The sequence below is a fragment of the Tamandua tetradactyla genome, chromosome 12 (assembly GCF_023851605.1).
Source record: "Tamandua tetradactyla isolate mTamTet1 chromosome 12, mTamTet1.pri, whole genome shotgun sequence".
Taxonomy (NCBI): Eukaryota; Metazoa; Chordata; class Mammalia; order Pilosa; family Myrmecophagidae; genus Tamandua; species Tamandua tetradactyla.
Genome location: NC_135338.1, coordinates 3,465,087 through 3,481,732, shown reverse-complemented (window position 1 = coordinate 3,481,732; position 16,646 = coordinate 3,465,087). Strand labels below are relative to the sequence as shown.

The 16,646-nt window shown below is 41.0% G+C and overlaps 1 protein-coding gene and 1 long non-coding RNA gene across 3 annotated transcripts in view; one reads left to right on the top strand and one right to left on the bottom strand.

The window, feature by feature from the left end:
* LOC143651728 (uncharacterized) overlaps positions 1 to 14,307 on the bottom strand; it is a 27,757-nt gene extending 13,450 nt beyond the window's left edge. The window contains exon 1 of the long non-coding RNA XR_013160175.1: positions 14,203 to 14,307. This is a non-coding gene — a long non-coding RNA (uncharacterized LOC143651728). The remainder of the gene's footprint in view (positions 1 to 14,202) is intronic.
* Positions 1 to 16,646, top strand: part of PRKCH (protein kinase C eta) — a 257,755-nt gene that overhangs the window by 24,416 nt on the left and 216,693 nt on the right. Inside the window, exon 1 of one of the 2 annotated variants that reach the window (XM_077122446.1) lies at positions 9,094 to 16,646. The exons of the other annotated variant lie outside the window; for it this stretch is intronic. Coding sequence (XP_076978561.1) covers positions 16,443 to 16,646 — 204 coding nt within the window. The 5' untranslated portion in view covers positions 9,094 to 16,442. Of the gene's footprint in view, positions 1 to 9,093 lie in introns of those variants that run through there. 2 annotated transcript variants of the gene reach the window in all.

Genomic DNA, 16,646 nt, shown 5'->3' with positions numbered 1-16,646 from the left:
AGCCAGAGCACAGTGCCATAGAAAGGACTGAGTGTGGCCGCATGTTTGGGATGAGTCACCAGTGGCTCACTCCACAGCAAAATGCTCTTGGGATGGGGCTGGGGTGGGGTGGTGGAGGTGTGTGTGGCCATAAACTGAATTTTGAATGAATAGAAGGAAAGGGCTGGGTGGTTGGAAAACATGAGGCCACATGGGCCATGTATAGTATCTGGAGAGGCAGGAGGTAGGAAAAGGTTTGCCTGGCAGATGGAGGGAAGCAAAAGCCTTCCCTAATACCTCTGATGTTTGGGCTTAGAATAAAGTAAGCCCCTTTTCTACTTACATTGTGTCACGATGGAGGGAAGCTTCTCCAGTTCTTTACAGGGTCCAATAAAAGAGAAGAACTTTTATCACCTGTGATCTTGAGTAAGCCATGCCACGCCATGCTTGGTGTGTAACTTCCAGTGGCTGACCTCTTCTTTCTCTCCTGTCACACACACCAAAGGCCACTTTCTGTAGCCCTTGTTTAATAACACCTTCTCTACGAGTTCTTCAGGCTCGGTTAAGGCCCCATTACCCTACCACCACCACCCCACCCCACCCCCAGTTTACACTTTCGTGGCAGCTGACACTTTTTCCTTGCAGCACGCTGAAACTTAAGCCTTCTGACTTTCCTGGTAGAGAATGGGGAGCAGTGCTTGCCACCTTAAATACTGCGGTTGATCTCTAGGTTTATGTCCATTCCTGTGTTTGCTGTTGTTTCACAAATACTGTAATTAGTAATTAGGGACGATCCATGAGATGCTAAGACTGTGCTCAGGATTCAAAAATGAATAAGGTAGCCAAAAAGAAAACGATGACAAAATAGCGTGCTTGTGACGAAGTCCTCAAGAAAGGGCTACATAAGGAACCGTAGGAATGTAGGGCTGGGAAGATAACCAATATTTGGATGGTTTTTTATATGTTGTTTCTTGCATTCATATTCCTTCGTATTCGCGTTTTCTCTGTCTCTCCCTCTATCCCCCTCTTCCCCACTCCTCTCTTCAGGGCTGAGACGCTTATAAAGACCGGTGCTCGGTCACTGAGCCCAGAAGCAGTCCAACATGCACGACTGTCCAGCCTGTTTTGTACACAAACAGTCAAAAAAGAGAGAACTGACAAATGCTTAGATCTATGGACCTTTACAGAAAATAAGAATTACTTTTTTTATATGAGTAGTAGTTATGTCTTGCAACTCACTTGCAAGGCAAGTGAGACTAAGAACATTTCATTGTCTCTCAAAATCATTTCTGAAACGGAGACTAGAAACTATAGCAGAGTCTCTCTTCTTATACCCTTTTGTCAGAGTCCCATACTGCTTAAAGGCGCTAAAAGAATGTGCCCTCTCCCCAGTAGAGAGATGATAATACCTCATGGCTCTTTATATCGGGGAGCTCAAAGCACTGTAGCACGTTGCCCAGCATCCTGGGGAAGGAGAGAAGGAAACTTTGTCAGTGCTGCTTTGTGGTCAGAGATAGGGGCACTGGATGTTGATTATGCCAACCCTTTAATAGTGGTAACAGTGGGCATCCTTGTCTCATTCCTGATCTTAGGAGGAATACTTTCAGTCTCTCACTGTTAAGAATGATGCTGGCTATGGGTTTTTCATATATGCCCTTTATGATATTGAGGAAGTTTCCTTCAGTTCCTACAATTTTAAGTGTTTTTATCAGAAGAGGGCGCTGAATTTTGTCAAATACTTTTTTGGCATCAATTGATATGACCATGTGATTTTTCCCTTTCAATTTGTTAATGTGCTGGATTATGTTAGTTGATTTTCTTGTGTTGTACCATCCTTGCATTCCTGGTATAAACCCCACATGGTTGTGATGTATAATTCTTTTAATGTGTTGTTGGATTCGATTTGCCAGTATTTTGTTGAAATATTTTGCATCTGTGTTCACTAGGGAGATTGGTCTGTAGTTTTCCTTTCTTGCAGTGTCTTTATCTGGTTTTGATATTAAAGTGATCTTAGCTCCATAAAATGAGTTAGGTAGTATAATTTTTCCCTCAATTTTTTGTAAGAGTTTGAGCAGGGTTGGTGTTAGTTCTTTTTGGAATGTTTGATAAAATTCCTTTGTGAAGTGGTCTGGCCCTCAGCTTTTCTTTGTAGGAAGATTTTTGATGACTAATTGAATCTCTTTACTTATGATTGGTTTGGTAAGATCTTCTATTTCTTCTTGAGTCAGTGTGGGTATTCATGAATTCCTAGGAATTTGTCCATTTCATCAAGTTGTCTAGTTTGTTGGCTATAGTTTTTCATAGTGCTCTCTTATGATTCTTTACATTTCTTCAGGAGCCGTGGTGATGGCCCCCCTCTCTTTTCTGGCTTTGTTTATTTGCATCCTCTCTCTTTTTTTTCTTTGTCAGCCTAACCAGAAGTCCATCAAGTTTATTGATTTTCTCAAAGAACCAACTTTTGGTTTTGTTGATACTTTCTATTGCTTTTTTGTTCTCCAGTTCATTTATTTCTGCTTAAATCTCTGTCATTTCTCTTCATCTCTTTGCTTTGGGGTTGGTTGACTATTCTTCCTCCAATTTCTCTTAGTGAGCAGTGAAGTCCTCAATTTTTGCTTGCTCTTCTTTAAAAAAATTTTTTTTTTGTATGCTGTATGATGGGGCTCACATTTCACTCTTTTTCCATGTGACTATCCCATTACTGCAGCACCATTTGTTGAATTTTGGGGGTGGGGTGGGGGGAATGCATGGGCTGGAAATCGAACCTGGGGCTCCTAAATGGCAGGCAAGAATTCTACCACTAAACTACGCTTGTACCCCCTTGCTCTTCTTTTTCAGTATAGGCATTTAGGGTAATCAATTTCCCTCTCAGCCCTGCCTTTGACACATCCCATAGGTTCTAATATGTTGTATTCTCAATTTTATTAGTCTTCAGATATTTAAGTGATTTGTCCAGCAATTTATTCTTTGACCCACTGATTATTTAAGAGTGTGTTGCTTACAATTCCTTCCTGACCAAAAGGGGGAAAAGAAGTGTAACTAATAAAATATTAATGGCAGAGAGAGTTCAAATAGAGCCAAGAGGCAACTCTGGAGGTTGCTGTTATGCAAGCTTCAGTTAGACCTTGCTACCTATCATAACCTGCCAACCCCCAACCAGGGCCATTCCAGTCAATCCTCAAGAACACCTAGGGCAACATATAAGATTCCACAAGGGTTCCATGCACTTGAGTAACTTTCCAGAAACCTACAACCTCCAGATGGGTTCCTGGACCAGATAAGTTCTGAAACCTAGAGGGCCCAGCTTCACCAGAACATCAGATAGTTCCATCTCCCTATCCCATATTAGTGACAGACACTTCCAACATGAAAAAGTTAGAATGGCCATAGCCCAAACACACCTAAAGAAAGGAACAGAAAGATCAAAGGTGATGGTGGAGTTATACAGAGAAGATAGGGTTTAACAAATGAATATGATTGCTGAATCATTAAATTGATATTTCTTTTAGTCTCCAGTATCTTACAGCAGCTAGAAGTAAAAACCTAAAATTGTGGAATTATAACCCATGTCAAATTCTGAAATCTGTTCTGCAACTAATTATGGTGCTGTGCTTTGAAATTTATCGCTTTTTTGTATATATGTTATTTTTTTACAAAAAAGAAAAAAAAGTTGATTGTGATGATAAAAAAAGTATTTATGCCTTCTAGTCTCCTATATTTTGAAGCAGCTAGATGGAAAAATCTCAGATGATGTTATGATAGCCCATGACAGACTCTGAGATCTGTCCTGTAACTACTTGTTAAAGAGTGTTTTGAAAACTATTGCTTTTTTTATTTCTTTGCTTTGTATATGTTATATTATACAATTAAAAAGTTTAAAAAAGTGTATTGTTCAATCTCCATATATTTGTAAAAGTTCTGGTTCTTTGGTGGTTCTTAATTTCCAGCTTCATTCTGTTGTGGTTAGAGAAAGTGCTTTGGATAATTTCAATCTTGTTAAATTTATAAAGACCTGTTTTGTGCCCAGAATATGATCTCTCCTGGAGAACGTTCCGTGAGCACTGGAGAAAAATGTACATCCTGGTGTTTTGCAATGTAATGATTTATGTATGTGTTTTAGGTCTAATTCATTTATCAAATTATTTAAATTCTCAATTTCCTTGTTAATCCTCTGCATGGTTGTTCTATCTATAGAGAAGAGTGATGTATTAACATCTTCCCCTATTACTGTTGAAACGTCTATAGCTCTCTTCGGTTTTGCCAGTGTTTGCCTTATGTACTTTGGAGTTCCTTGTTTGGGAGTGTAAGCATTTATGGTGGTTGTTATTTCTTCTTGTTGGAGGGTCCCTTATGGGTCTTTACATTTGAAGTCTATTTTATCTGATACTAGTATAACTACTCGGCTTTCTTTTGGTTACAGCTTGCATAAAACATCTTTTTTCTGTCCTTTTACTTTCAAACTGTTTGTATCTTTGGGTCTAAGATGTGTCTCTTATAATCAGCAAATAGATGGCTTATATTTTTTAATCCATTTTGCCAAGCAGTTCTTGAATCTACCATCTTATCCTTTAGTTTTTTATTTGTCAGATCTATATATTATTTTCCCTTTGTATTTTAAATTACCCTTATTGATACTGTTCAATTCTGTGCCATCCTCTAGACCTCCCTCTCCTGTCTTTTTTTTTTCAGTGGCCAGAACTCACTGTAGGGCAGTACGCTTGTTGACCAGTTCTTTCAGTCTTTGTTTGTCTTTTAAGATTTTAATGTCTCCATCAATTTTGCAGGACAACTTGGCTGGATAAAGAATTCTTGGCTAGAAAACTTTCTCGTTCAGGACCTTAAATACACCTTCCCGTTGCCTTCTCACCTCCATAGTGCTTATTGAGCAGTCTTTACTCTTCCTTCTGGGACCCCAGTGATTCTCACGTATGCATACCTTCTGTTGTCCATCATTTTCCTGAGATCCAGTTTCCTTTTTTTCTTTCTGGCCATTTGTTCTTTATGTGCTCTAGTTAAATTGTTCTGACTTCTAGCTCACTAATTCTTCCTTCTACTTCTTTGAATCTGCTGTTATATGTCTCTAATTTGGTCTACAGTATTTTTATTTCTGTGAGATCTGCTACTTTTTCTATTTAATCTTTCAAATTCTTCTTTATATTCTTCTAGTGTCTTCTTGATATCCTTTATTTCTTTATGAATATCCTTGAGTAGTTGTTCCATACCCCATGTCCTCTCTGATGTTTTGTTTTGATCATTTAGGTGGGCCATTTATTTCTGGATCTTCATGTGCTTTGTGATTTTCTCTTGCATTTGGGGCATTTGATTATCTTAATAAGATTATTTTGCAAGTTGGTTTCCTTTACTTGTCTACAGTTTTGTATTTACTTGGGTTTGGCTTGAAGGTCTCCATTGCACTTAATTTGTCAGTAATTTCCTGCCAAACCAAGATCTGCATCTCTGGTAGTAGATGCAGTTCCACTTGGGGGTCTATTAAAAGCTAGGCAGAAAAGATGCACTGGTGGTTCAGCAGCAGAATGTCTGCCTGCCTTGTGGGAGACCTGGGTTTGACTCCTGGCCCATGCATCCTCCAAAAAACAAAATACTTGAGGGTCTGTTAAAAACTAGGCAGAAAAGGGTGCACAAGTGGTTCAATGGTAGAAAGCTCACCTATCATGCAGGAGAACAGGGTTTGACTCCCCTACCATGCACCAGAAAAAAAAAATGATGGCAGCATGTGACTCAGCTGGTTCTTGGCCCACCTCTCATCTGTGCATGCCTGAGATCCCCTGACCTCCTTGGGTAAAGGGGAGTGAGACTGGGAGCCCACAAGCCTTCTTTGCTGGTTGGCTGTCAGATCAGCTTCGTGTCTCTCCCTTCACCCCTCCTGTCCTGAGGAAGACACCCTGGTCTCCACTGAAACGAGGCACCCATGGTAACCCACCTGAGGGGCAGGGAGCAGTCACTGTGCACCAACCCAACAGTCCCTTGCACAGAGGAAGCAAGTCTGATGCCCTCTGAGCTCCCAGTGGAAACTCCTGGCTATGTAGTCGCAGGAAAAGAACTCCCAAGCCTGCTGCAGGAGCTGGTCGGAGTGGAGGAGTGCACTGCTCCCTCAGGACCCATGCCCCACTGCACGCCACCCGCCCTGGTGGGCTCATAACCGAGGGAACTCACTCCATCTCTCCACTTCAACTGCAGTACTGGTTGTTTAATTATTTATTTATTTTGATCCTTTTCTTGTTGTTCCACAGAACTTAGGTGAAGTCAGTCCACCCTACTCCACCACCTTCCTAGAAGCCCTTTATACCAACCCTTTTAAAAAGCCTTCTCTTAGCTTAGATCCTCCTTTAACTCATGCTAATAATAAAAATCCCCAAATAACCTTGCTGGCTTAGATCTTACAATGCTCAGAGGTCAGTCCTTTGGTATCCATGGATGGCAAACTTTTCTATTGAAGAATTGCAGAATATTTTTCTACTTTCCCTGTAAGAGCCAGTCTGTCTATATCACCTCAGCCTGGGAAATGGGTAGGTCCTGGTGCTTCCTCTTCAAACCATATCTTTGACACAGTACCACTTTGCTTTGTGTATTAGGATTCCAGGGAATGTGTGCTCTTTTGCCTTTTCTTTTTGCACGGGCAGGCACCGGGAATTGAGTCCGGGTCTCTGGCATGGCAGGTGAGCACTCTGCCTGCTGAGCCATCATGGCCCACCGTATGTGTTTTTATCTCTCAATCAACCTAGACAGTTTAAGCAGTGATCGTTTAGGGAATTTCAGAGCTTGTATGAAATGATACTCTATGAGAAAAGCTTTAAGACAGCTATCAATTTCCCAAAATAATTGGTTGATCTGAGTACCTGGTATGTTGAGAGAGGGCTGCATTGCTGTGATTTAATTCTCTCTTGGATAAGGGATTGGGAGATGGTGATGAAGGTTCTGGTAGAACGAAGTATATATAAATCTTCGTTCTCCCGGATGGTGTTCCCAGTTGCGGCCCTGCAGAATTGCATTCTGCTGTCCTACCTACTATGAGCATGAAAGAGGAACAGTGTGAGTGGAAGTGGGAGTGAGGAGTACCTGTTAGGGAGAGGGAGAGGAAAGATGTACTAACACTTGTCAGTTATATTCTTTCTCCTCTCCTTGTCATTCAGCTGGATTGCAGGTTTGTCTGCTTTTCTGTATTCTGAATTTTAGGAACCAGATGCGTATGTGCCTTTGCGATTTATCTGACATAAGTGGAAGCAGGCTTGTTTGTTGGGAGGGACATATTTGGATGGACTAAGTGGTATCTGGAGGCGCAGTGGAGCAGTGGAGAGGCTCTGGGTGAGACCCACTTGATGTTGTTTTTTTTCCAGTTGGTAGAATAGTGGCATGGTTCTCTTCCCTAAAGTAGATTTAGCTCTTTGGGGACCGAAAAGATAAATCAAGGTGATTAATGAAAAATGACATGCCCTTGGCATGCCGTGATCTATATTGAAGAAAAAGTGACCCAAATTTGAACATTCCAGTTGAATTCTTAGTAAATGGAAATGTCTTTTAAAATCTTTCTGCTGTCCTATAAAGCTATAAAAATACTTGCTGTTGTGTTTGAAAGGTTACTAACCAGAATGCCAGGTGTCCAGAGTCAGAATTCAGATTTTGACAAAAGAAGGTTTGCCTTTGCCGCAGCCAACCATGCTCTCACCCTCAGGGGAATAGTTTTACAGCAGCAGCACAGAACGTGGCATAGAGAGTTAGGATGTCCTGGGTGCTAGTCCCCGGCCCGCTGCCAACCTGCTGTGTGATCTCAGCAAAACCATCAGGTTTCTCGACGCAGATTATCTTCTTGGCGTAGAAGTTTGGCATCATCTCCAAGGCCTTTTCTAGCACCGAATTCCATGATATCTGCTCTTCACTTGTGGGCTTCTTCCCTGACCATTTTGGCATGCCTGATTTTTAAATTATTTAACCTATTTACCTTTTCTTTATCCTTGTCTTTCCTCACCCATGTCCACAAGGCTGTTAAAGCACACACAGAATTGATGTGGAAAGATGTCCTTTCTATTATTATTAAGTAAAATACCCAATTGCAGAGAAGTATGTATGCTGTGATCCATTTCTGAAATAATAATGATAGTGATAGTAATGTTAGTACAAGTTCGCAGTCTTTCATTGCACACCATTAGGGCTAGATGTGTTCTGAATGCAGGGTGTTTTCAGTTTGACATAGGCCATGCATCACCTGTTAAATGACACCTGTAGTCACAGTGGGCTGGAGGCCCCCTGCAATCAAAAACATTAATGCCTCTAAAGTGAAGCGTGAATAGTCATATCGACTGGGGTAAATACAGCCTGTAAATCACCGAGGGTCAGATTTTGACAAATGTTACAAAAATTTGTTGGTTTTGAAGCTTTTTGAATGTCAGAATGTAGATGTAAAATTGTGACCCAAAGGGAAAATAATCTGGAAGATTAGGCACTGAAGCCTCAGCAGTGGTTTCCTTGGGTGGAGAGGTAGGGTGGGATAATGGGAGACTTTCATTTTCCTACGTTATATATTGCAATAGTTTTTTTTTTTTCTAGTAAGCATGTGTAATTGTATAATCGGAAAAAGTTATGCATATAACTGGAAGCACATTTAACAAATTTATCAACAGTGTTTATGTTAGGACCTTTGAGATTACGAATGTTTTTCCCCTCAATTTTTTAAGCATTTATAATAGGATTTATTCATATGTATTTAACATTTTCTTCTGGATGATAGAATTTGAAGGAAGCAGAAGGAATATGAGCCATTACTTAAAAAGCCAGTGGTGAGATGGAAGTCTTTTGAAATGCCATGTGAGGAATCAGGAGCCAATTTTTTTTAATGCTGTGTTTAGCACGTTATATCAACCTATTATATGACAAGAATCATGCAGAAAAAAACAAATGTTGATAACCCAAATTTATTGTAAGGGAAAATACTTTATGACATTTTAAGGCCTAGTAGAAATATGCTGCTATTTCAGAGATGCCTCAGTTCTTAGGGGGCGGGAATAAAGGGTGTAGGTTGGAGTCGGCTTTGACTGAGAAATGGCTGGGAGAGGCCCTTCCAAACAGAAGGGACTTGTAGTCGCGCTTATGAAATAAGCAGATAATTGTTGAATTTTATCAGTCAATACATAGGGCCTATGTTATTCATAAGTTTCATACTTTTCTGAATTTACAATCAGAATAAACTCATTTTGTTGCATTTTCCCACTTAATTATACAATTACGGTTTTGCATGTTGCTTCATGATTGTTCTAGAATATCTCAGTCACTGGTTTACATAATCTACTGCCCTCCTATTACTCCTGATTTTTTTGTGTTACAAATAACACTTCTTTATACCTATAGCTCTGCATACATACATATCTGGGGGGTTTTGAATACATTAGGAACTTAAAGTTTATTCCATTAGTATTTATTGAGCACCTTCTGTGTATATGAGACTCTGGAGGTAAAAAGCTAAGTTTTCAGGACCTTTTTGCACATGTTCTGTCCTTTCCTGGAACTCCCTCCCCTTCCTTCCTTTTCATCTGGCCAATTCTCGGTTTAAATGCCCCTACAGACCTTCTGTGAGACCCTAAAGTAGCTTAGATTTCTTTGCACTCCTCAGTTTCATTGAATCGCAATTGTAAATACATAATTATTCTGTGATTACATTTTTTATTTCTGCCTTCCTACTAGGCTTTAAACTCTGAGAATAGGGCTCATGCCTATTCTGTTCCCCCCTGGCATATTTTTTATCCCTAGCTCATTAGACCTGGCATACAGGAGGGACTCAAATATCGGTCTAATAAATGAATTAAATGAGCAAATGAATAAATATTGTCCCTGTTATGAGAAATTTAGATTAGAAGAGCATGGTGCACTGGACTGATGATTTCAATTGTTAAAAGTGTTTTATAGAAATCGAAAATAACAGAAACCTTTCCTGAGCTATTCTCTTTTGTTCTCCTTTGCAATGAGGCCCTTGGAAAAGGGCTCAACTCCAAAATCTTACTTTTCTTACTACCTGACATTTGCCATCCAATTCTCTGCAGTAGGAATGGGCTCATCTTTAACTAACTTGTTTTCTACCAAAGCTATTGGTTATTTTTCTGTGCAAATCCTCCTTTATTGGTCATTATATTGAATGCCATGAACGTGCACATTTTGGACTTACTTTGACGTCTTGTTTTCTTCTTATTTTTACAAATCCTTCAGCATCTCTTGCTGAATTCGTGTGGTCTTATCTGATAATATTCCTATTTTGGTCTTTATGCTTTTTTTAATATTGTAGCTCCTTGAGGTATGAGATGGTGTTTTGATCTTTAATAGTGGTTTTTTTTTTTGTGTGGGCAGCACTGGGGATCGAACCCGAGTCTCTGGCATGGCAGGCGAGAACTCTGCCACTGAGCCGCCATCGCACCACCCTCAGTAGTGTTTTTATAGAGGTTTAAGTGGATGAGGGTTGGTAGTAAACTTTTGGTGGAGACTTTAGAAGATCTGTTTTTTTTTCTGTGTGAATTTATATAAATCGGATGTAAGCCTAATGTATCCCTTAGGTCAAATGGAGAAGTTTTTTTTTTTTTAAAGGGTGATAATCAAATATTGAAATAATCTGACCAAAATTTAGCCTCTTACCTTTTTTAGTGAAAACATATGCTAAGTAATTTTATATCCAGATTTTGTGATCTCAGATTCAGGTTTGAAATCTCTTGACTAGTATTGCTCAGTTTATCTGCTGCTTTCTTTGTGGCTTCTGAATTCACTTCTTGGAATATAACCCCTCAGGGTCAGTGTTGTCCGTACTGCTAACCGTGCAATTTTATTTTATTTTTTTGTCACTTCTGCATTCTCCTGACTTTCATCTTGGAAGAGCCCCACCAAAGCACCTGCATCATCCCGTCTGAATTTGGACGTGTCACTTGAACGAAAGGCAGCCTCAGGTCCTTGTGGCTGCAGTGAAGTCCCCTTTAATCATAGACCTTCTCATGCATGATAGAAACTGGCCGGTGACTCAGCAGAGGTGGAAGCCTGGAAAACAGCCTGGCGAGGAGAGCAGTCTTTCTGTAACACATCACCACCCTTTTGAAGCATCCAGAGAACTTGTCGAGCAGGAACTGCCAGTCAGACTGAGCGCTTGGAGTTCTTTCATGGAGAGGGGACAGCTCATCCAAGTGGAGGGGCAGTTGTGCGGGGCAGCTTTGTGGGACTGGAGGGCGGTCTCCTGCTTCCATTGCTTCGTAGGCTGCCAGGTCTAGTGCAGTGGTCTGTTCGGGGGTGGGAGGGGTTGGAGTTACTTCTATCGTTGCTCTCCAACTCGGACATATTCTCTCATTTTGTCCAAGAGGGGAGTTTGTACCTGTTTTATCCTTGCGTTGCTTCATACTAAGTATTGTCTGAGATCTCTGATATTCCCCTCGCACTTAGCATATGAATAAATTGATTATAATTCTAGTATTATTTTAAGAACCTAGATCACAGGATTCTGCAATGGCAAATTTCAAAAAGGAATTTGACTGACATTTTCCTTTACAGGCTATTTTTGGTTCCACCACTGCCATGTTTTCAGTGTCAGTTGATTTTTTTCTCAGTTTACAGGCTTAAGTAGTAAAAATGAAGGGATTAAATTTCAGCCATAGCGTTATTTTGATAATTTATTAAGTGCTGTCTTGGGAAGTCTTTCGGGGAAAAATAGAATTGTCTTCTTTAGTTCTTTGTTACTATGGCCAGAACCTTCTAGTAGCAGGATGGAGACGTCAGTGGACAACCAATAGTGAGGAAACCTTTTGGTCATCTGAACTCTGGTCAGTACCTCCAGTTCTATGCTGTATTTGTGCTTCTGCCACACTTGGCCAGCAACAGTCCAGGCCCCACTGGAGCTGGAACTGTCTTCTTTACCCCCATACTAGGGCTCCTAAATCCTACAGGGGGAGCTCACAGCTGGGCAGGTTGGTGCTGCCCTTTTAGCCCCTGTTCTATTAAATGATTATTCTAGACATTTGCTGTTCTCCTTAAGGTCTCCCAAATCCCCTCACTCTTCACAGATGGCAGTGCATCTGAGTTCAATCAGAAACTTGAGGCTTCCTGGAATGATCTGACCTGGTGTTTAGACACTTGTATGTAGCCACAGGTATCTTCACACAGCTTTTCTGCAGGTTTGTCCCATCCCTCCTGCCTCCTCCTAGGACCGAGTATTTCTCACTTTTTCGTTTCTCACACCTAATGATCTCTATATTCATAAAACCCAGTGGGCGTGCAATGCGCCTTATCTTCCTGGGTCTCCTGGCTGCCTTGCCGCAGTTTATTCGCTCTTTTCTCTTGAAGAATCTTTGGCATCTCTGATGGTACACGCTCTTGACTTTCCTGCTGCTTCTCTGTCTGTGTCTCCTTGGTGGGCTTCTCTTCCTTGGCCCAGCCCTTAATGTTGGGGTACTGCGATTCTCTTCTCGTCTTCCCCATCTTTGTGACATCATCTGCTCAGTGGGCTTTCACCACCACCTCTGTGCTAATGGCCCCCGTGTCTCTGCTGGCACTGCTCCCCAGGCCCAGCCATCTGCTGCTCATCCTGTGAACGTCTGACAGGCACCTTAGACGCTACAGGAACTGAACACCAGCTTTCTTTCTGAATCTCCCCTTTCTCCCGTATTGAGACTGTGTTACATAGGGGTTATGTAATAGCCCCTACCTATCTCATCAGGTTCTTATGCGGTATTGACCGTAATGCGTTTATACCATGCCTGGCTTAAAATAAGAGTGCAGTAAGGAAAAGCTGCTATACTGGGTTCTCTTTCCATTACCCCCATCCATTGACTCATCAAAGTCAGAAACTTGGGAGTCATCTTTAATGCCTCTTTCCTTTAGATCCTGTATCCAGTCCCAGGGAGGCTGAATTCTAGCTACCATTTATTTTCTGCTTCTAGAGATTTGTGCATTTCACTTTCTCTTGATTCCCATTATCACTGCGTAGTTCAGCTTCGCATTACTCCTTGCCACGACGAAGTCACATTCTCCAGCCTCCATTTTTGTCCCAGCAAATCTGCCCTCCAGTTTGCTACTGGGTGATTTCTCTAAATGACTGAGAGGCTACCTCCCTGGTTGAAGTGCCCCGAAGCTCCTTAACGTGGTCTCCCCTGTCCTCCTTCGTGTGACCCTTGGGGGCATTTGAACTTCTTTTCTCACCACTCCCTGACTCCAGCTTTATACTTGAGCAACAGTCTTGCTATGTTCCTTCTATGTGTTGTCCTCTCTAAGCTGTTACCCACCTTTATTACCCACACTTCTTGGAATGCTTCCTCCTTCACTTTTGCCTTACTGATGCCTACTCATTCTGAGGACTCAGCTCAGATGTCACTTCCTCCAGGAAGCCTTCTCTGACTCTCCCAGGATAGGTTAGGTAACCTTCCATGGAGACCGGCCATTCTCTGTGCTCATCATTTGTTTACCATGTTGGACCATTATCCACTTATGTTTCTTTCTTCCTAGTTTATGATTCTGGAAGGCAGAAACTGTGTCATTTCGGCTTTATATTTCATTGCCTAGCTTGATGCGTGGTATATAGTAGGTGCTCATGAAATGTCTGTTAGATTAATGAATTCCAGAGTAAGCGAACCACCAGATGACCTTGGTTTCCTGTTTATGCGGACTGCACTGTTCTGGGGCAGGGCTGGGCGTCAGTAGTTCAGGCCGTGGTGGGAGAACTACAGCTAAAGCAGACGCCCTGATACCCCTTCTGCTGAGTCCTTAGACCTTGGTCCTGGAATGAGACTGTTGGCACAGAAGTGTCAGAGTGAGCCTGGAAATCTTTCCTGGGAAGGATAACATATTGAGATGTACATTTTCTGCTTAGTTCTCATATATTTTTTTCCCCAGAGAACACTTTAATGATTTAGAACCCATGGTAATGTTAACATTTTCTGTTTGCATGAGAACTTCCCTGACTGGAGATACTGCGGGTGTAAACCTTTTCTAAGCAGTGTCAAACCATGGTGGAACTATTTTCCACCATCGATTTGGAGATAGCATGTGTACTCAGAGACTGAACATCTTTAGACATGTAAAGTAGGTTGAACTAATTTAGAGACTACCTGTATCCTAATTTTCTGTTTTAAAAAGATGATGCCCAAACACTGAAAAACTTGAGACATTTTAGAACTCTGTTATCAAATACAGTAGCCATAGCCCCAAGTGACTATTTAAAATTAAGTTAGATTAAAATTTCAGTTCCTTAATCACAGTAGCCATATGTCAAATTCTTAATAGCCCCATGTAGCTACTGGTTGCCATATTGGGCAGCTCAGTGATGGAATGTTGCCACCATTGTGGAAAGTTCTATTGGACAGCGCTGTTTTAGAATATAAGACTCCAGGTAGGTACCGCAGAGGGAGTTTTAAGGACTTGTGAAATAAGAATTATTACCAGGAAAACTATATAATTACTATATAACTTATCATTTTAGTACATCTATCTCTAGGGACATCAATATTCAGAAACCAAATGCTATTATGTTGTCTGTCTAGAAATGTTTTCTTATACAACTCAAAGGGAAAGGGAAGAATGTAGGCTGAGTAAATGGAATTATTTTTCTTTGCCTCACATTGCCATCAGCACTCAAAGAGGCTAAAATGTGTCTTGGAACAAAATATTTATAGTTCTTAAAGCTGTGTGCATTTTCTTTGGATGAAAGAGAAACAAAGGATTTATATTGTTGGATAATATAAGAGCACTTTAAAAATTAAAATCAGAAGAAAGGTAAGACCTTCTGCTTTCCTTTATTTTCCTCAACCCCACCTGCCTTCCAGTGGCCTGAGGAATTGAAGAAGTAATTTAACTTTTTTTTCAGCCTTAACCATGCCAGGAAGCTAGCTTTTTTTCAGTGTCATGGACCTCACTAGAATATTTCATTGAGGAGCAGCTATTTTTCTGCAGTGAATACATTGGTGTCAGAATCCTAGGGAAGGATTGGAACGGTTGTTCAGAAAGAACAAGAGTGACAAATGTGTGAGGTTCATTGGACAGACAGTAAGATTTATCTGTCATTTCCATGCACAGGAAGCCATGATGCTAGTCATTTTGTGATTAAAGGCTCTGGAAGACCAGAGCTCTCCCAGCTGACTGACTTTGAGACACAATTTAGAGAATGCAGCAAGTAGGCTCTTCTTATGGATTGCGGAGACCTCTGGCTTCCAGATGAGCAGCCTGTTCTTTCCCTCGTTATGCAGAACAGTGACTGGATAAGTTCTTAGGTTTTAACTGTTTTTTTGGTGGGACTTGGGGAGAGGAGGAGGTTGGGAGGTTGTGGAGTGGAGGGGTGGAATTCCTACTTTTACTTCCTTGCTTCTTTCCTTGCTGCATGACTGAGGAACAACACAGAGACGCAGGAGTTGGAGTGGAATATGGAAAAGTTCCTGAGCATGAAGAACAAAAGGCATTTATCCTAGATAATAATCCCAGTGGTTGTTACAGTGCACGCAAATCGGGTTCCTAGTCAACATTAGACATTTATTTGACAAATGAAACCTTTTACTCGCTAGTGAAACCCTAGACTTTGAGAGAGTTAATTATATGTGGACTTTGCTCATGGTCTTTCTAAAACGTTCAATTCTGTCCTCTTTAATCATAGTGAGGCTCATTTTATACCCTTATGTCCCCTTTTGAGAACAGGCATTGCAACCTAATGCTGGGAACTTGGGCTTTGGAGCAGGTGGGTCTGGGATGGAAACCCAGGCTCACCATGGAGTTTACCTAACTTTCTGAACCTCAATTTTATAATTTGTAAAAAGGGAATTCTGACCTCCAGGCAGGAGAAGGACAATTTGCATATATGGAATAAAGAATAAGGGAGGATGACTCATTTTCAGAAAGATTTTTTAAAAAGGTAATAGGCATGCTCATTTTTATGATTATTTGGTTTTTAAAATTTATCTTACCATGCACGTCTAATTAGTGTTATACAACTGTAGAAAGGAAAGCCTTTTGGTGAAATCAATGTGGCAATCTCAGAATCTGTGCTATTATTAGGAAATTAATCAGAAAAGTTGTGATCAAAAGGATCTGTTTTAACAGAAAATTCCTCTTTGAGATGAACTGCCACATTATTTAAAGAGAACTAGAGTATCAAGGAAAATGAAGAAATGGGGAATTTCAAAGGCTGTTCCTTTAAAGGATATTTATTTTAAAACCTTGATTATTTGAACTATTTGCTGTTTTGAGGTATATAATGTTCTATTGATTTCAAACCAGCCTAAGAGAAATTAAAAATCTACTTTATCTTCCCTTCTGGGGAGTTTCTGAGGCCAGACTGCTCAGTTTTGACTGCTCACATACATTCTTACAGATTTGTGAAAGTCAAGTCTCATATGACTGGGACACAGAGAAGGTGGAACAATCAGGCATTCCGGGACACCATGGAACAATCATGACAAAAGAAATCGAGGGCGGGCCAGGTGGCTCAGCAGGCAGAGCGCTCACCTGCCATGTCAGAGACCAGGGTTTTATTCCTGGTGCTGCCCATGCAAAAAAAAAAAGAGGGTTGGAATCGAAGCTCCTTTTTCCTAAGTACCTGGCTGCTTGGGCCGGTGCTGCTGACGATGTGTGTTCTGTTGAAGCCACAGTATGAGTTGATGACTCTTTTTGCATCTGATATTGGGCTAATCCCGAGAGAGACAAGGATGCGTAAG